This window comes from Martes martes (genome assembly GCF_963455335.1).
Source record: "Martes martes genome assembly, chromosome: 2".
In the NCBI taxonomy this organism is placed as follows: Eukaryota; Metazoa; Chordata; class Mammalia; order Carnivora; family Mustelidae; genus Martes; species Martes martes.
Window position 1 is genome coordinate 84266209 of NC_137889.1, and position 20592 is coordinate 84286800.

The window sequence follows — 20592 nt, forward strand, 5'->3', positions numbered from 1 at the left end:
TTATATTTAAATAGACCTTCCATACTCAAGTATTATGAATGATTTCTCTCATTATTTTTCTAGTATTTTTATATTTAAATAATTATTTAATCTGGGATTTAAAAAAAGATTTTATTATTTACTTGAGAGAGAGAGAGCACAAGTGGGGTGAGGGGCAGAGGGAGAAGTGGACTCCCCGCTGAGCAGGGAGCCCAATGTGGGGCTCAGTCCCCGGACCCCAGGATCATGACCTGAGCCAAAGAAGGCAGACACTTAACCAACTGAGCCTCCCAGGCGCCCACTAATCTGGAATTTATTTTTGGCTTAAGAAGCTAGGTACGCATGACACTTAATTTTTTTCCCAGATAGCTTCCCAATTGTCCTAACAGTAGGCTAATGCCATAATTGAAAAATTATAAAGGCTCACTCTCACTTAGCCCAGTTCAGTTCAATGTCATCAAATCATTACTGAGTGTTAAATATGGCTATGATCTGTGCAGTACACATGAAATTAAGTTTACAATCTAATAAGGCGGCCACAGCATGTATATACACAACAGAAAATTGCTCTAAGTGCTATGAAAGAGAGGGCCTTCAGAATTGGGGGCCTGAAGGTTATGTAGGATTTTGACAGCCTGAGATGCGGGAGTCTGTATGAAGTCAATCTAGGCAGACAGAGTGACATATAATAGAACACTATGTGATAAAAGAACACTATGTGAGAGGTAGGACTGGATGGTGCATCCTACCAGGAGGTTATACAATTCTGTCTGGCTGGACTAGAGGGTATAGGAAATAGAATCAGGAGAGAAAGTGCAGCAAAGGTAGGAAGGACATTTCTTATGTTTACATGCCCTATGATGGGAGATAGGGTTGTCATTAAAGGTATTTGAGCAGGTAAATGTCAGGATCTGAGCTACATTTATAGGAAGAGGCATCTGTCAACAGTGTGATGAATGGTTTGGAGCCGGAAGTGACTGGAATGTGGGAAGGGGAGTCAGTTAACAAGCATTCTACACAAGCAGTGTAGACAAGAATTAAGGAGGCCTCCTCTAGGGTGTTGACCATGAAAATAGAAAGTGGGAAGAAAGTAGCAGTGACAGTGGGAAAGAATTTTAGTAGCAAGTTTTGACAACTGATTAGATGAGTAGATAAGGAGGGTGAAGAAGATGGGCTAGGGGTATGTGATGTGATTGGCAATTACCCGTAAGCCAGAGAGGACAGCCATTAAGAGGGAAAGAAAAGGCAACACACTTGATTTTGTTATATTCACTTTGTTATGATGATTATGGATTATTTACCAGGTAGGAACATTGGCCTCTATTTCAAGTCAAAATGAAAACTCCTTTGTAAGGATTAAACAGTGAAGTGTTAGTATTTCTTCTAATCTAGATGTATTTCTCCCATTAATATATTTAATTAAAATTTGCAGTAAGCTTGGTTTTAGAGGGCCAAATGAGGGATGATAAAAAACAGGGGTATTAATAATAGCGGTAATGCACAATTATAAATTATCAATAGGAGAGGAAGATAAACATGTTTTCCCAATATACAAGGAAACTCTAGGGGCAGCGCAAAAAGGGACAGCCCCTCCTTAATACCTCATTTTGCCCTTTTCCTCCAGCTGTGCTTCTAGTAACATTCGGGATGTGGTGTTTCCTAGCCTCTATATCCAGGTTTTCCTCTGAGGGAACAAGATGGATCCTCGGGGGAAACAGAGTAGGTTCCCGTTCCCCTCTGTGGCGGATGTGACAGCCGCACCAGCTAGTTCTTCCAGCAAAGGGAAGAGCAGAGCTTCACTGCCCCCCACAAATGGAGAGCCCCGGTTGGTGGTCAGCGTACGGGGGAAGCTAGTCAAAAGGTACAAACTTCCAGTTATAAAACACGTCCTGGGGATATAATGCACTGCATGGTGACATACTATGGTGAAATAACCCTGCACTGCATATTTGAAAGTGGCTGAGAGAGTAGATTTTGAAAACTCTCCATACAAGGGGGGGAAAAAGTATTTTGTAACTAGTGCGAATATTAACTAGACTTATGATGGTGATCGTTTTGCAATATATACAAATGTCAAATCAGCAAGTTGTCCCCCTGAAATGAATGCAATGTTATCTATCAATTACATCTCAACTGAAACAACAACAACAACAACAACAACAAACAAAAACAAACAAAAAAAAAAACAAAACAAAGTAAATGGTCGACACAGAGGGGCAGGAATATATTCCCAAGTCATTCATTCATTCCTGGGAATACTGCCCAATTGGGACCTGCTACTTCCACCAGGCAGGCAAAGTCTCCTTCTGCCATAGCCACAGGTTAAAAATAGGTTTATCACCTCCTCCCATGGCCAAGAAAGGACTTGGCGCTGAGTTAGATCATGGTACCAGGCTTCCTCTTCAGGTTGGGGCGGGTTTGTTCTCGCCGAGGTCAGCCCTCCGTGTTTGCTCTCAGCCCCTACTGGAAGAGGTTGCAACACGCAGCCCCCTGGCCCCTCCCCTCGCCCAGCAAGAGCAAAGGCTTCACCAGTCTTTGCCGGTGAATGTGTGTTTCAGGGGAGAAAGTTTGAGCTGAGCCAAAAAGGCGGAGTTTACACCCTGTGGGCCAAAGCTGCAAACCTAACTGAGTGTGGGGTGGGAGCCAGGATGAGGAGAAAGACGGGAAAGACCTCCCCGCCTTGCTGGAAAGACGGCCCCGTGATCAGCCCCAGCCACTGGCTGTGCTGGCCATCCTTGGAGCTTACATAAAGGGACAAGGGGAACCCCAGAGGCCACAGCGCTGACAGGACAGGGCTCGGAGCACCGGGCAGCACCCAGACACCATGACTTGGTCTTTGAACCCCCAGGGTTTAATTCTCTACTTCTGTTCTCTTGTACTGCTCCCTACGACATGCCTGGCAGTAAGTGCGCTGTTTCTAGAACATGGTTGTGTTACACGGACAACTGAAAAGTAAGAAAAGCTGTGCAACACTAGTGACATCTCTTTGTTTTTCTCCTCCAGTACGTTGCTACCAGAGACAACTGCTGCATCTTAGATGAAAGATTTGTAAGTAGTTTTCATGTTTCTCACTGTGTGTGAAGTGGGGAGGGTCAGAGGGAGAGAAGGGATGCTCTCCTAAATATCATTTGGCATTTTAAACTTTTGTTTTAAAACATCATCTAGGTTTTATTTGTTTTTATTAGTAGACTTTATGCAAACTTTTTTTAAAATCAAGATTTCTGATCACTCTCTTGTTGTATTCTCAGGGTAGTTATTGCCCAACTACCTGTGGAATTGCAGATTTCCTGTCTACTTACCAAACCGGTGTAGACAATGATCTACGGAGTTTGGAAGACCACTTCACAGGAATTCAAAACAAAACAGCAGAAGCTAAAGAACTGATCAAGTCAATCCAAGTCACCTATAATCCCAATGAGCCACCAAAGCCAAGTGAGAAACGAAATACAGCTGAGACAATGCTTGGTGATGTTCTTTTGCTGCGTATCAGTGCTTCCATTTGCTTACATCTTCTTCTGTCTCTGATCCCATGTTACAGACAGGATTGTAAGTGCTACCAAGGATTCCAAGAAAATGATGGAAGAAATTATAAAATACGAGGCATTGGTTGGATCACACGAATCAAATATTCGGTAAGCATTTTTGTTTTCATTTAATCTCCATAGCGGGCTTAGTTGTTATTCAATATTCCAAGCTTCAGTGGAAGTAACCTTTTTATTATTCCCCGCTTATGAAATCCAACTGGCATCATGCCTGACCATCCTGAACACAGTAGAGGTGGGAGTTTTTAGTGCACTATGAACTGCACCGGGTTATTACTGATTTTTAATGATCATATGGGAGAAAGGTGTTCTATATGTCTCCAAATGCTGTTCTGACCAGAATTATCAAAATGGTCAACCATCACCCATCTTGGACTTATAACATAAATTTAAACTGATGGGAATTTGGTTGTTGAAAATGAAATTCTTTTACTAAAAATGCCAACACATAAGTGGCGGGGAAATTAGTAAGCAGAGGTAGAAGGAGGATCTTAGCTACAATCCTATATTACACTGGAGGCAGAGCAGCAAAAAACGTGTTTTAAGAAACCAAGCGTAACAAACATTGTAAGGCAAGTGTCAATCATGGCACATTGAACCTGCAGTCTTGTATTCTCTTCTCTTTACTTAAAAGTAAAATGTCTCTGTTAATAACTTCCTGGGACTCATGGACTTTCTGAGCATAGGGTCTCAGATACAGTTTAGTTTCTTACTCAATTTTACCCCCTCGGTTGTTCTCAAAGTAGCATAGGAAATTGAGTTAAATGGTGGCTGAAGTGACCCAGAAGGGATCTAGCTTCTCTTTGGTATCAGAGGCCATTATTAGTTTTGTGGTTATTTTTAGACCATAATTTGCATTATTATTGCCCATCATTGAAGTTCAAGGACACTATTGTGCAGAATTTTTTAAGGCTTGGGAGAGAAAAAAGTGGTCAAATAGTTTGTCTGTCCTTCTTTACATCAAAGAAAGATACAACAGTCCGTGTGTTATAAGTAGTTTTCTGTTATTTCTGAGTATGTACAGGCAACCCTGTGAGAAATCATAAAAACAGATTTGTACTTCCCTCAGACTCTTTCCAAAGCTATGTAAATGGAAACATTAAAAAGAAAGAGAAAGTGTCTTTTTTTATTTTATGTAAAATAATGCCCCAGATATGTGTCCCATGTAAGTCACTGACTGAAGTCCATAAATCGACCCTCAGTAGATCCTCAGTGAGAAGGAATAGCTTGGGCCCCTGTGAGTTACTGAGCAGAACCTTTCCTTCCCTATGAATGTTTTGTCCTAAGAAACATCAGGTGGTCTTCCTATTAACCAGGTTCCTCACTCAGTAGGTTGTTTTCTGCTGCCCTTTATGCAGGAGAGTTAAAAATCTGGATGACCACGGCACCTGAGTTGGTTAAGCAGCCCACTCTTGATCTCTGTTCAGGCCTTGATCTCATGGTCGTGAGTTCAAACTCCATGTTGGGCTCCATGCTGGGCGTGGAGTCTACTTAAAAAAAAAAAAAAATCAGGATGATTGCTTAAGATGACATCGTTCACTGACAAGGACTCTCTTATTTTCTTTCCCCCAAAGCTTAGAACTTCAATTCATCTCAATTCAGTAACATAATTTCATAATTTTTCCAAGAATGAATTTATCAGGAAATACTTCTTGAGAACATAAAGTATTTTGTAAAGAAAATACAGAATTACTGCTCTAAAAGGAATAACTCCATTATCTTATTCTTCTGTTTGTAGATTTTTACAGGAAATATATAATTCAAATAACCAAAAGATCAATAACCTGAAACAGAAGGTAGCCCAGCTTGAAGCAAAGTGTCAGGAACCTTGCAGAGACACAGTACAAATACATGATACAACTGGGAAAGGTAAGTGAAACGTTTATATTGGGATGATTCTTATCGCAGCAAATGTACAAAGCAAAGGAGAATGTATAGGAATGTATAGGACTAATCTGGAAAGTGTTTATAAGAATATATAGGAATAATTTGCAAAGTGGTTAGTCAGTAAGTCTAAAGTGTTCACTTGCTTAGAATTTTCTTGAGCAGCTAAAACTAGTTTGAAAGGAATGATGATGTGAGAGGTAAGAAAATGTTTTTGGGGGGCGTGAATAGTTTGCAACACTGTGAAAAGCTCATCGTGAAGACTGGAACAGTCTAACAGGGATTTCAAAACACAGTAAAACATTCTTCTCCTTCTCCTTCTTCTCCCCCTTCTCTGCCTTCTTCAGATTGTCAAGACATTGCCAATAAGGGAGCCAAGGAGAGTGGGCTTTACTTTATCAAACCTCTGAAAGCTGACCAGCAGTTCTTAGTCTACTGTGAAATTGATGGATCTGGAAATGGATGGACAGTGCTACAGAAGGTATCCCCCCCTCCCCGTGCATATATAATAACACTCAGATCAACATCTGCCATATGCCAGATACTTCTGCAAGCACTTTGTGAACAGGAACTCAATTAGTTCTCACAATGTCTCCACTTTCCAATGAGGTACAATCATTACCTCTAGAGAGGAGGAAACTTAGTCACAAGACGGTCAACAACTTGCCTGAGTTCACATAATAAGTAACACAGTTAGGACTGGAATCCAGGCAGTCTCGTTCCAGTCTGTGCTTTTGACTCAATAGTGTATTGGCACTGATGTTGTAGATTCATGAGAGCATATCATCACAGTATCAGAATGACAAAGAACCAAAAGAGACCTCTTGCATCAGGTAGCTCAAGATCTAAGGTTGCCCATCACAAAAAGATAAAGTCCCCGAGAGGATACAGTTGGGCTATTCCAAGACAAGCGTCCTCTGTTTCCTCTGCCAGAGCCAGACACCCATTGCAGATCCTCTAACCATGTTGATCTTTGATCAGTGTTACAACTAATCCTGCAGGGGGCGCTCAGAGAGAGTGAGTGACAGAAGTGCTGTTCCACATACACAGAATGAGCAATGGGCTGACCTTTCCACCATCAATATAAAAATCAGCAATATCAAGTTGGGGTCTGAAGTCCTCTAAGTGCCTTTTTAAAACTACCACTGATTTAGAATTTTCTATGTACCAGACACTCCTTTCAGTATTTCTCTTAATTCTCTGGTGTAATCCTGCAACAATAAGAAATAGGCACCATTATTCTAATTGTACTGATGAGGAAACTAAGGCAGCTTGCCCAAGTTCTCTTAGTAAATAGTGGAATCATACTGTCCAGATTTTCAACAAGGTATTTATAGCATCTTCTTTATGTGCACTGATAATCCACTCTCTCCTTTTGTCCATGCGATTGTGTACTTAGAGGCTTGATGGTAGTCTGGATTTCAAGAAAAATTGGATTCAATACAAAGAAGGATTTGGACATCTGTCTCCGACTGGAAACACAGAATTTTGGCTGGGAAATGAGAAGATTCATTTGATAAGCACACAGTCGGTCATACCATACGCATTAAGAATACAGTTGGAGGACTGGGATGGCAGAACCAGGTACTGTTTAGAAAGGACTTCCGTTTTTTTGTTGTAGACGCTGTCTGGAATGTGCACTTTCCAGTTTTCAATAGGCCGAGAGAAAGACAGCCTGACAAATGCAAGAGCACATCCAACCGTTTTCCCCAGGTGTCAGTTTGGTTCCTGGGCGATTCAAAGAGATAGTCCCCATCCAGGATGGAGAATGTTTTGGTGTAATCTACTTACCCTGGAAACATACAGAATAATAGCTAATATTTACTGAGAACTTAATAAGTACCAGGCATTGAGCATGAAATTATAACTTAATCTAATCCAGATAACTATTTCATGAGGAAGGTACTATTATTTTTTTTTAAAGATTGTATTTATTTATTTGACAGAGAGAGATCACAAGTAGGCAGAGAAGCAGGCAGAGAGAGAGAGGGAGAAGCAGGCTCCTTGCCAAGCAGAGAGCCCGGTGTGGGGCTGGATCCCAGGACCCTGAGATCATGACCTGAGCCAAAGGCAGAGGCTTAACCCACTGAGCCACCCAGGTGCCCCATATTATTAATCTCATTTTAGAGATTAACCTTCCCAAGGTCACATTGCTGGTAAATGGTAAAACTTGGATTTAAACTCATGTAGTTGACCCTACAGCCTATCCTTTTAATGGTATTCCGGTTGAAAAGTGAATCCAGGCTTTTCAAATTTCCTGGTGTTTTAATGACAATCCATTCAGTCGATCCACGAGCTACCCTAAAATTAAATCAGCTAGCTCCTTTGGTGAGATAAAGTCCCCTCTATGCTTAGAGGAGATTTGAGCATAGCATTCCTAGCTAAATTTCAGAAAAAAAATTTAATAATTTTGATATATTTATGAAATAATGGAATATATTGTCTCCAAACCTGTATTTTTAATTTTTTTTTTAATCAGGAAGTACCATAGTCAGCAGACCTTCCTCTATGAGTACACCTCCCAATTTCCAAGTGCCGGAGATTAGGAAGGAAGCAAAATATTTTCTGAAAATTTCTATTCATACACCAAAGCCCATTCTTTCCTGCACTCCATAGTATTCTGGCCTTTACTCACAACTTTTTCCCAGGGAAGAATCGCTCTCTGATCCTACAACTTACGTTTTGTGGGCCACACAGGGAGCATTTCTTCAGTGTGATGCTATAGGAAGCCCTCCTTCTTGTCACTATCACGCTGCTTTGGGAAAGAAAAATCCCTTTCAGACCTCATCCTTCAAGGTACTCCGAGAGGCAAATAGAGCTATAGCTCCTTCAAGTTTGGTGCATTAATTAATGATCACTTAGCACCCTTTGCTGTGGTTTATGATAACTGCGTGCAATGCTAAATGCTTAGGGAAAGGTGGAAAATACGAAATAGTCAGATTCATCCACACACCTGGATTTGATTTTAGGATTCTATAGGCAAAAAGCATAGGATGATATTCTTAGTTTTCACTGGGATGCCCTGAAAACTTCTAGACCAATTCTTTTAGATGCTTCTATACCGATTGTGGTGGGGTTTTTTGTTTGTTTTTTTTTAAGATTTTTTTAAAAGATTTTGTTTATTTATTTGACAGACAGAGATCACAAGCAGGCAGAGAAGCAGGCAGAGAGAGAAGGAACCAGGCTCCCTACTAAGCAGAGAGCCTGATGCATGGCTCGATCCCAGGACCCTGGGATCATGACCTGAGCCGAAGGCAGAGGTTTTAACCCACTGAGCCACCCAGGCGCCCCTGATTGTGGTGTTGACGAGCTCTGAACTGGTTCACACATCCATTGCCTCTTGCCAGATTTGCATAAAATTTGATTCAGTGAGCACATTTCAGACTTAAGAAGCAAAGTTAAAACTTCCAAACAATTTTCCTGTGGGAAAGGGAACTTCTGAGATCCCTAATGAGGGTCAAGATATGATGTCCCTATTCTCTTCTTTATAGTACTGCAGACTATGCCATGTTCAAGGTGGGACCTGAAGCTGACAAATACCGCCTGACATATGCTTACTTTATTGGTGGAGATGCCGGAGATGCCTTTGATGGCTATGATTTTGGCGATGACCCTAGTGATAAATTTTTCACATCCCACAATGGCATGCAGTTCAGTACTTGGGACAATGACAATGATAAGTACGAAGGAAACTGTGCCGAACAAGATGGATCTGGTTGGTGGATGAACAAGTGTCATGCTGGCCACCTCAATGGAGTTTATTACCAAGGTATGGCTTTCTTCCTTACATATGTGAATTAGTATATGGTCTGTATCTTTATAAAAGGTAAAAAATAATATTAGAAAGTGAGAAATAATTAGTAAAGAAGTTGGGGGCTTACTACATAGTTTTTCATTTTAAACCAGAATTGGATAATACTAAACTTCCACAGAAACTGGCCTCTCTAGAAGAGATCTACCACGTTGGGTTCTTCTATCTCTTCTAGACGTCTAGACATATGTGCGATCTGGGTGGACTAACATTATCATATTTGTGTTTGTTAACACCAAGCCTGGTGCGGCTTCCACACTCAGACAGTCCTTTACAAAATTACATAAGATCTGATGCCCAAGGACAAGGAGAAGGCAAATCAATGTGGTCTTCACTGTATAATGGAGATGTAAAGTAACTTTCCAGAACTGTTTTCTAAAGTCCTAATACTTTTCAGTGAGATTGTGTTTTTAGATGACTTGAGGTCATCTGGTCAGGAATTGTGACTCCTGCCATTCTAACTTGTTTGTGGAAAGATGGTCCATAATGGCTGATTCCAGGATGGCTAAGCTCAGGAAGAGAGACTGACTGGGGCAATTTGGGGTTCTAGCCCTGTTATTAGGGAATACATTTAGTATGGATGTGACCAAGAAGTACAATATAGATATAAGATGTTGACTCATAATAAATGTATTTCAATTGTAAATCAGGATTTTAGGAATCATTAGGGGTTTTTCAGATAGTAGGTAACTATAAATTTGATGTAAGTGACAACGTATTTTGTAATAAGCCATTCTTTATAGACCTTCTGAGGCAAGGAAATTCAATAGCAATTATATGTACATCTACAATTTGTTTTAGGTGGCACTTACTCAAAAACATCTACTCCTAATGGTTATGATAATGGCATTATTTGGGCCACTTGGCAATCCCGGTGGTATTCCATGAAGAAAACCACCATGAAGATAATCCCATTCAACAGATTAGCCATTGGAGAAGGACAGCAGCACCACCTAGGGGGAGCCAAACAGGTTGGACCAGAACACCATGTTGAAATAGAATATGACTAAATCACTTTACCCTGAGAATTAAACTGCTAATTTCTGTTAGTCCACAAAGTTTCAGAAACTTTTCTGAAAGTTTTATTTTCTCTTACTATATTTATTAATTTTAAGTCTTTTATTAAGAATATTTAGCTTTAGATGGAAATTAAAACTCACTTTGGATTATATTCCCAAATTACTGAACTCAGAGTTGTTTAAAATTTGTTTATTTAAGAAGATAACGTTTTAGCTTATTTCTTAAATATATAATAATAAAACTGTTGCCGTATTTTGCATTTCATTAACATGTCATTTTGTCTTGGAGATTTGTTTGTATTATTTCTTATATATTTTAGTTTATACTAATAAAATCAGAGTAAATTCTAGCATTTCAAATGCCTAAGTATTTTTTCCATGTTTATTGCCCCCATATCACTCATCTTTAATTCTTCTTTTTAAGCAGAGAGAATTATATCTTTTTATTTTTGTTTTGGTCATAGGCTGGAGACATCTAAAAGACCATTTCAAAAGTGATCTTTTTTTAAAGGACTTTATCTGAGCAGAGAAATATAATATTTTTCCTTTGGGACAATGGACTTACAAAGCCTCACTTCATTTTAAGAGTAAAAAGAACCCATATTGAAAACTTCACTAACAGTTTTATGCTGGTGATAATTTATCTACATGCCATTTCAATAAACATTTTGTTTCCTAAAACTAGAAACATGGTACGTTTTATTGATCATTAAAAACCATCATTTTCCTTCAATTCAGTAATTCCAGTTGGGCAATCATCAGTACTTGCTGAGTTCTTAGTTTATGATGAACCTTATTCTTGACTCTGAGGGAGTTATGAAGAAGATGGAAATCATGGCCTTTGTCTTCTGGGGGTATAAGACAAATACAGGAGAATACAGTTTAGGCCTAAGAAACAAAATTTGGTATAAGAACATAAACACAAGACACAATCACATAACCAAGGTCCATGGTACCCAAAGTAAAACTGGACCTAGAAGGTTGTTTGAGGATTCTGTCAGAAAAACCTTTTAGCTCCAGACCCCTGTAGCCAGATGTGGGCATTCTGAGAGGATTGCATGCAATTCAGAATAGTTAGCTTTAGGGAACAATCTGTTCTGTCTCTCACTGGTAACTAATTAAGTGAGTGGACTGGAACCAGAACTTCATTCTGAATCCAGGGATATTGAGATCTGAGCAGCTAGAGATAGGAATTGGCAACTTTCTATAAGGAATAGCAAAGTCTATGTAGTTGGCAAAAGGTGAACCATGTAAAGTAACTGACTGATTTCACGAGAGGAGGATCTCTTTGTTTTACAGCCCTCAGCTTTCGCTTTGGATTATCTTCCTCTCCACAGTTTTTTTTCCCTGATTCTCTCACCTCCTTGTTGTCATGAGTCCTGGTTTTAAAATATCCTAATAAGGAGTTAAAAGCATTAAATCAACTTCTAGGTATACAACCAAATACCTGTGAGGGTCTGAGATGAACACTGATTCACTGTGTGTAGTGCTCATTCATTTATGTATGCATGGAGCATTCATTCAACTAACACTTACTGGAGGCCTTCATTGTACTAGCCACCATGCTGGTTAGTGGGGATATTATACATAGTACTATCCTCCTTCCTCCCAGACCAGTTCTATGCCATCCAGTTCTCATGTTCCAAACAACCTAGCCCCTCATCTTCCAGTCTTCCTTATTCTTCCTTCCCCATATCATGAAGCCTGCCAAATCCAGCTGCTAAATATTTGTTATATTCTTCTCCTTCTCTATTATCCACTGCCACCATTTTTGGGGGGACATACAGCATCTCCGGTCAGGATAATGGCAGTCATCTCCTTCCTGTCCTCCATGTTGCCTTCAACCTTGCCTGCTCCCACCTCGTCATACTTCAAACCATTTTTAAACTCAGAATGCATACAGTCTCCCTTTGTGAATCTATAAAATCCTCTGGGTGAGCAACCTGGTCAGATAAGAAGAGTTGTATTAGTATTCACAAATTTTTTGGTGATAATACCACTTCAGTGATTTATCCCAAGAAAATTGTTTTTGGAAAAGAAAACATCTATGTACAGAAATCTAATATAACCATATGTCTAGCAAGTGAAAAATTTAGAAAATATATAACAGTGGAAGAATGGACAAACAAGATGATCTATTAGTACAACAGAATCGAATGCAGTGATTATATAATGAGTATAATATCTCTATATGAACATGGAAACATTTAGAAAATAATAAGTGAAATTTTAGGATGAAAAACAATTCTACAGTGATAATTATGTAAAAAGTATCTATGAATATACATTTTGAACAAAATGCAATCTTGACATGTATACATTCTTTGTACACATTCATTTTCCCCAACAAATCTAATGTAAAACTTAATATTAAACCACAAAATTAATATCAAGAAATCCAAAAATTTCTGATTTTTCCCATGATCACTTGTCCAGTGCTTCTTCTAAAATATCAATTATAACATTTTTTCAAAAACATTTTGGAGCTCCCTGTTTTTATGAGTGTCCTGAATACGTATTTGGTCTACATGTTGGATAATCCAGCATTGATTGCTAGAGGGAGACTGACTGGCAGAGAGGAGTGTCTGACTTTTTCTTTATATTGTTTGATTTGCTATAATGAGTACATATTAAATTTGAAGTTAATTTTAAAACCCAGTGAGATAGAGAAAAACAGATAAACTACAAAATCCTATTTGTTTAGTTACTACTATTCAGTGGTAAATATCAAAGGGCTACAGTTTAAGAAATAAAGCATGGGTAATACTTCCAGACCCAGCTGGATCATGTCTCCGCAAACAAAACAGAAATATAAAGGATTATCTTGATAAACTTTAAAAAATCTACTTTTAAGTGAAACAAAGAGTTTGAGTTTTCATAGAGACAGATTATTTTTCTTCACAGCTCAAGCCATAGATAACTCACTCAACCCTTTCCTAGATATACAAGACCAACGGTCACTGCAAAATAGTGAATAAAAAGAATAGAAATAAATAGAAGCCTAAGTGCAAAGCAGATGTGCATGGTCCCACAGTTTGAAAAACCTACAGAGGAGAGCTTCCAAAGAGGAAGGTCCTCGTACAGGCGTACTGATGCTACAACTTCAGGTCATTGCAAACACAAGGCAGAGTCCTTTAATCAACGAGCTGGAGTAATCATTTACTGAACAAATATAAAAATTTTAAAACATATCTCTGAAAGGCTGTAGCTTTTTTTCCCCAATTCCATTTATGTTTAATAGTCATAAAGATTATGTTTCAGATTTGTGGGTGTGTTGAAAGTGAGTGAGAAATGAAGAATATAAGTATAGGCAACACACTTGAGGACATTACAAGAGCTAAAATTTTTTGACTCACTCTAACCAATATAAATTAGCCAAGGTATTTATGGTTGATATCTTTGGTTTATTCAGTTGATAAGAGTGAAAAACAAAGTACACACTTAACCCTGGAGAAAATGTTTTTCCCTGATAATTTCTTTTTTTAAGATCTTATTTATGAGAGAGAGAGAAAGAGGGAGAGAGGGAGAGAGAGACAGCACAAGTGGGGAGAGGGGCAGAGGTCGAGGGAGAAGCAGGCTCCCCCTAGAGCAGGGAACCCCTTACCCCAACACAGGGCTCCATACTAGGACCCTGGGATCTGGACCTGAGCCAAAGGCAGATGCTTAACCATCAACTGGCCCCTCAGGTGCCCCTCCCTGATGATTTCTTAACATTTTGATGTAGCTCCAAAAGAGTGCAGAAAAATAGTTAAAGACAGTAAAAGGAGATAAAGTAGATGGATAATAATAAGTTGTTGATAAAGAGACCAAGAATATGAAAAAGATTGTTTCTGTGTGTGTGTGTGTGTGTGTGTGTGTGTGTGTGTGTGTGTGTTGTGCATGTGTGTCTCCCTCAGGGGCAGAGGTTGAGTTAATAATAATCCTGGTAACACCATTCTCATTCATCTGTGCTGGGTCACTCTCTTGACTGATTGATTCTCTTTTATTGAAATTTCCTTTTCTTCTTTCTATCTCCTTAATAAAAATCATTTCAAAAGATTTGATGTGTTTATTTGTATGCATTCTTATAAATCATAAATTGATCTATTGTGTTATGTATTTTTAAGTAATATAAAAGTCATTGTATTATAAGTGAGTATTATCTGGCTGGTTCCCAAATTCTTTGTTACTGGTCTGTGTTAAGATAGGTAGAAAAATTGAGGATTAGCACGTAGAAACATTTTTTCCTATATTATCTTTGCTTGAATTATATTCATTGAAATGTAATTTTATGTCTTCAGAATCTAATAATAAATATTAGGGCCTACATTTGATACATCCTTACTTTTTTAAAATTTCACTTTTCTAGTGATTATTTTTATTTCATTTTATGATCTATAGGTCTGTAATTGTTTAGAAATTTAACAAAAGTGGTTCTTTCCCACAAATAGTTTGAGAAACATTGCTAAGGTCTTCAATGTACTTACTACTTTTTTCATTCAACACTGTGTTAAGATCTACCCACAATCTGAGTACGTTATAACTTCCTTGATTTTCTTTTGAGTCCAAGGGTTAGAAAGTGAATATTACTTTAATTTAAAAAAAGAAAGTGAATATTACTTGGTTTCAAAGCTTATGATTTTTAAAACTATTTTTAATTAGTACCTAAATTTATTGCATTGTGATTAGAGAAGATAATCTTGATATTGGTTCTTTTGTTTTCTTTCTCTCTCTTTTTTAAAAGATTTTATTGTTAAGTAATCTCTACACCCAACATAGGGTGTAGATCAAGAGTTGCATGCTCTTCCAACTGAGCCAGCCAGGTGACCCTTGATATTGGTTCTTGAGAGAGAGAGATTTCACAAGATATTCTAGGACAGAGGAATTATCAGAATTAATCAATCTCATAAAAGTGTACATAAATCATAATCACTCTCCAACAATGGTCTATATACCAGAAGACAATTAATATTCTTCCCTTAAGAAGGAAAACAAAGAAACTAAAGACAGACAGTGATAAACATAAGATTTGTTCCAAATGGCCCTGTAGTCATGGCACCTTACAAGTACTGATAGTAGGCTTGACCACTGACTTGGGGAACACTGCTCGGTATCAGGTTTGAAAGACTTTTGGGAAGGCTAGCTGGCACGATTTCAAGCTCTTGCTTATTTCTCTTTAATTGGGAAATATCTGAAGGTACAAACGAGATAAATTCTGGATCATGACATTTAATCGGGTTTACAACTGGGTCAAAAATGTGTTTCCCAAATCCAAAATCCAATATTCTTGGCCCTCACTCTTATTTCCTAGGTCCTTAGCCAGATTTTCCTTTCCTGGCAACTTCAAACGCACAAAACGACCGTGGGTAGACGAGAAACCTCCCTAAATAAATCTAAATGCTGACTTCCCCTAAATAAACACAGTAGGACAGATTCCACTCTGAAGTGATGAAAGTGGCCTATTTCAAATGCTCCGGGGCAAATAGTTAAAGTGTGACTTTAAAAAATATGACCTAACTTTAAGATTAGACCTTGGACTGGCAATGTTTTCCTTCCAATTTGCTCTCCTTACATCACAAAGCTGTGGTAAGACTCAAATGAGAAAACATATGAAACTGCTTTGGAAATAAAAACTAAAACAAATTGGTTTTTTGCTGTTAAGATTGGCATTGCTGCATGGGATCTGAAACCAATGTCAGTTAAGTTTGGCAATATAATTTTAAAACTTTAATAATTTTTGCCTTTATGTTTTAATAACATTTTTATTTTATAATTTTTTTTTGGCAGGGAAGTTATAAAGATACTACAAAAAATTCCCTATACCTGTCACCCAGTTTCCTCTCCTGCTAACACCTTATACCACCATGGTTTATTTGTCAAGACCAAGGAACCAACTCTAGTAGTTCTGTTCCCTCACCGCCACACTTCATTCCCTTTCACCAGTGTAAAACCAATGTCTTTTTTCTGTTCCAGGATCCTACCCAGGATACAATATTACATTTAGTTGCTACATCTTCTTCCTCAACTTTTGTAATAGTTTCTTAGTCTGTCCTCATTTTTCATGACACTGACAGTTGAAAGGCATATATTCTGGTACCCTGGTCAAATATTTTGTAATATATATTCCCCAACTGGGGCTTCTCTCCCGCTATTCTCAGTAATTTTTTGCTTACTTAAGCAAAATTTTACCGAAATGCATTCTTTAAACTGCCTTGGTTTTATTATGGAATGACCCATTTAAAAGAGGCCCCAGGTGCGCCTGGGTGACTCAGTTGGTTAAGTGTCTGACTGGGTTTCAACTCAGGGTCATGAGATCAAGCCTCAATTCAGGCTCGATGCTCAGCAGAGAGTTGGCTTGAGATTCTCTCCCTCTGCCCCTCCCTCACTTGCACCAGTTCTCTCAAAAAAAAAAAAAAAAAAAAAGGGAAAAGAAAAGAAAGAAAATTTTTTTTTAAAGTTCCAATAAGAATCACAGAGTTAACTTATTTTGATAATTAAATTCACTTACACTTTTAATTTAATTTCTTGCTCTGAAAAGTCTAAGTTACTTAAAAATGCTAGTTCTCCAGATCTTAATATACCATTATTAAATTAGTACCAACTGATATATCTTATTTGCTAATCTTTAATAGAACCACAGTAAAACCGGCAGAGAAGAGAGCCAGATTTAATGGACTTAAGGTATATGATGTTAGAATGAATCCACATTGTTGATATTAACACACCAATTGATTATTCATCTATATAATAGTTTTACTTTTCAAAACGAACATTTATACTTCAATGCATGTTCAAAACAAACAATTTGATCAATTTAGTAAAGCACATTGTAAGAACAATTAATTTATCTTGAAAATGAATTATTTAATTGATGACATGGTTAGAAAAATGACAAGAAGTAAAGCAGTGGGAAAAACTCAGGGACCTCATTGAACTCATCTTTCTTCTTCCCCCGTTTCTTCTTCCCTCTCTGTTTCTCTAACACATACACACATATACACATGTCACATACACACATGCTCAGAACTACTTAGTGGAAACTTGATTAAAAGTGCTGAAGTTGAGGCACCTGGCTAGCTCAGTTAGTAGAGCATCCAGCTCTTGATCTTGGGGTCGTTGAGTTCAAGCCCCATGTTGGGCATGGAGCCTATTTAAAAAAAAAAAAAAAAGAAAATGCTTAAGCAGAAGACCATGAAAATAATGCATCAGGACAAAGAGAGAGAGAGAGAGAGAGAACTATCAATATATTATTGGAGCATTACACAATTTGATTTTAAAATTACTGAAAAATTGTTCTATTAAATGGCTATTAATTTGGAGACCGTTCAATTATAACAAGGTAGATTTCTTTCCTGCATAAGAAAATTAAGGAGAAATGCAGTGTGACAGAAACAAACAAGATCAAGAAAAGCCCCCCCTACTCAGTTTTGTAAATCCAGCTCAGAATCGTTTCTGTATGTTTAAAGAAAGTCACATCTTCTCTCTGGAACTGTAACTTCCAGGGAAACCATCTGGAACCATCAGGGTACTAATGAGTTCTGAATGTAAATGTCCCACTAGTTACTCTTACATATATCATCAACAACTCATTCACCTTTCACAGTCAACAGCTTGGTTAAAAGCCAACTTTTGCAACACCCTTGAAATACAGGAGACCAACAGAGAAAATCAGATACACAAAGCTAAGTAGCCTTGCCATTGTTTTCCAGTGAACCCCTTATAGATTAGTCTCTGCTTTAAAACCTGAGACAGAGGCCCCAAAAGATACCATAAGTCTCTAAATTCTCAGAATTTAGGTGTTTCCAATTTTAGAAATTAATTTTAGTACTTTCTAATTGTGCATTTAATATTGTTTTGATGATGTATGGCCTGTCAAGGCACCCTTATCTTCTTGTTATTAGGACAATAACAAATAACAGATTCATATAGATCTATGCTGGAAGACATAGTGACTATTTTCCAGAAATATCTTGCATAATTGCAGTTATAGAATTTCTGTTCTTTTTATATACATTATATACCATTTCAGTCCTGCCAGATATTATGGCATAGCAACTAGATAATTTTAATTTGTTAGATAATTTTAATTTGTGGAATATTTTATTAATTTCAAAAGGACAAATAAATGAAACACCTTTCTCATTAGAGCTAAAAAAATTAAGATATGGTAATCTCTGGGAAAAATACAATACTCTACGGATGTCGTGGTTTGTTTGTTTGTTTTTAAGGATTTTATTTATTTATTGACAGAGAGAGATGACAAGTAGGCAGAGAGGCAAGCAGAGAGAGAGGAGGAAGCAGGCTCCCTGCCGAGCAGAGAGCCCGATGCGGGACTCGATCCCAGGACCCTGAGATCATGACCTGAGCCGAAGGCAGAGGCTTAACTCTGAGCCACCCAGGCGCCCCAGAGGTTGTGGTTTAAGAAACTGGAGATTTCTCAGACTTTTCCCCCCATTTTTGTATTTGTAAAACTATCCTTACTATCACGTGCTTTTAAAAAATGATACACCTTGTATTATTTGTCACCTGTTCATTTGCATGGCTTCCTGGCTAGATAAAACCTGCTTCTCCACAGGTTATAATACAACTTGCTCATAGGGTTAGGGGGCCCACCCTGGTCAGTGCTCCATCCTACAGTGTCGGGCCAAAAGAAAGCCCCACAAAAGTGTCTGGTTATGGAATTCTGGCACTGGAGAGATAGCATGGGAACTTTCAATTTTGTGGCACTGGGATATTCTAGGAACAGTAAAAGTGACCATTTCAGGGTCTCCTCATGTGACTATCATGGAACAGCAAGGCTAACAGCTAAAGGTGGTACCTTGGAAATGCCTTGATGTGGCACCGGAGCTGAGGCAGTCAGTCAAATGAATGTTTTCTGTTCAAACTGTTTTCCGTTAACTTACTTTCAATTAGATTATGTTCAACTGAATCACCTGAAGCCCGCTGGGTTACTCTCTGGAAACATCTTCCATATACTGTGTTCACCTCCCGAGAGGAAACTTCCTGTGAGCAGACAAAATCATCTGAAGAGGTCAAGCCTCAAGTTTCTATGCATGCCTGGCATTTTGCCAGTTTAGTAGACACTGTCGATTGAGTATCACTCAACTCCCCATGGAATCACTGCCTTCCAGAACTTGGACGGACTCTAGGGCTCTCTCTGAGTTTTGCAACTGCCTCTAGAAATCCAAGAAAGCAACATCAGGAGTGAGCTTGATCAAAGAGCCTTCCAGAAAGCGAGCGGTGAAGGAGGGTACTGCTTTGTACGCAGCTTTCATCCATTTATAGCAAGCTTCCCATCCCTATAATGCCTGAGGAGGCAGTTGGTCAACTCCACACTCGTGTTTCCTTGCTCAGTGAGGGCCCGTGCCTTTTGGGACAACATAAAGACCAATAAAATGTGTCAGTTCTCAAGTCTGTGATCTAGTGAAGCAGATGGACAACACTCCTACAATGGTAAATGCCGTGAGTGGTACCTGGTCTAAAGAAGTATGGAAGAACAAGAAATGGCTTTTAATTGGAGGGATGGAATCAGGTATGATGTAAAGTGTCTAGCAAAGTGCCTGGTAACTGGGAAAACACTCAATAAATATTACCTATTACTATGATCAGAATTGACTTCATGTAGGAAGCAGAATTTGAGTCAAGGTAGGTTCACCAGGCAAATTATAAGATGTCCAGTTAAATACGCATTTCTGATAAGCAATAAATATTTTTTAGTCTAAGGATGTCCCATATATTACATGGGACATCCTTATATTAAAATATATGTGTTGTTTATCCAAAATTCAAATTTAACTGGGCACCCTGGTTTTTTGTTTGCTAGATCTAGACAAGGAAAATTTTCATAAGAAGATGAAGAGCGGGGAAGGTAAACTGGCATGTCCAAAGGCACAGACAATGAAAAGAAATGGTATTTTTCATGGCACTTTCTGTTCTCTAATAAATGTTAACATTTACTGAGTAGTTACTAAGTGGCAGTCACTGATCTGAGGGCTTTACAAGGGATTAACTCATTTATTCTTCATAAAAACATGTAATTTGACCAAAAGCCAGATTTGGGAAGTGGTGTACCTGAGATTACGAACCTAAAATGCTTGGCTCCAGGGGCTATTGTCTTAACAATTTTGGGTAGAGGAAAAGAATCTGTTCAAGGTAACGTCAAGAAAGACTTCAGGGTCAGCCTATCACCACGGTCATTTTTTTAAAGAGTTATTTCTTTATTTAAGAGTTTATTTATTTATTTATTTATTTATTTAGAGGAAGAGTGAGCAGGCAGGGGGGAGGGGTAGACAGAGAGGGAGAAATAGACTCCCCACTGAGCGGGGGACCCCCCACCCCCACCCAGAAGAAGCAGGACTCCATCCCAGGACAAGTGGTG

The 20592-nt window shown here is 38.4% G+C and overlaps 1 protein-coding gene across 2 annotated transcripts; it reads left to right on the top strand.

The window, feature by feature from the left end:
* The first annotated feature begins 2614 nt into the window (after positions 1–2614).
* FGG (fibrinogen gamma chain) lies at positions 2615–10923 on the top strand. Of its 2 annotated transcripts, XM_080795788.1 has the most exons (10): positions 2615–2881; positions 2983–3027; positions 3228–3411; positions 3518–3611; positions 5260–5390; positions 5753–5886; positions 6805–6989; positions 8897–9174; positions 10018–10187; positions 10700–10923. In XM_080795788.1, exons 1-10 carry the CDS (start codon positions 2804–2806, stop codon positions 10712–10714), a joined length of 1314 nt encoding a protein of 437 aa, XP_080651914.1. In that variant the 5' UTR covers positions 2615–2803; the 3' UTR covers positions 10715–10923. The 2 variants fall into 2 exon arrangements, with proteins under 2 accessions (XP_080651914.1, XP_080651913.1); XM_080795787.1 differs by lacking the exon at positions 10700–10923 and having other exon boundaries at positions 2630–2881; positions 10018–10352.
* Positions 10924–20592: the final 9669 nt, after the last annotated feature.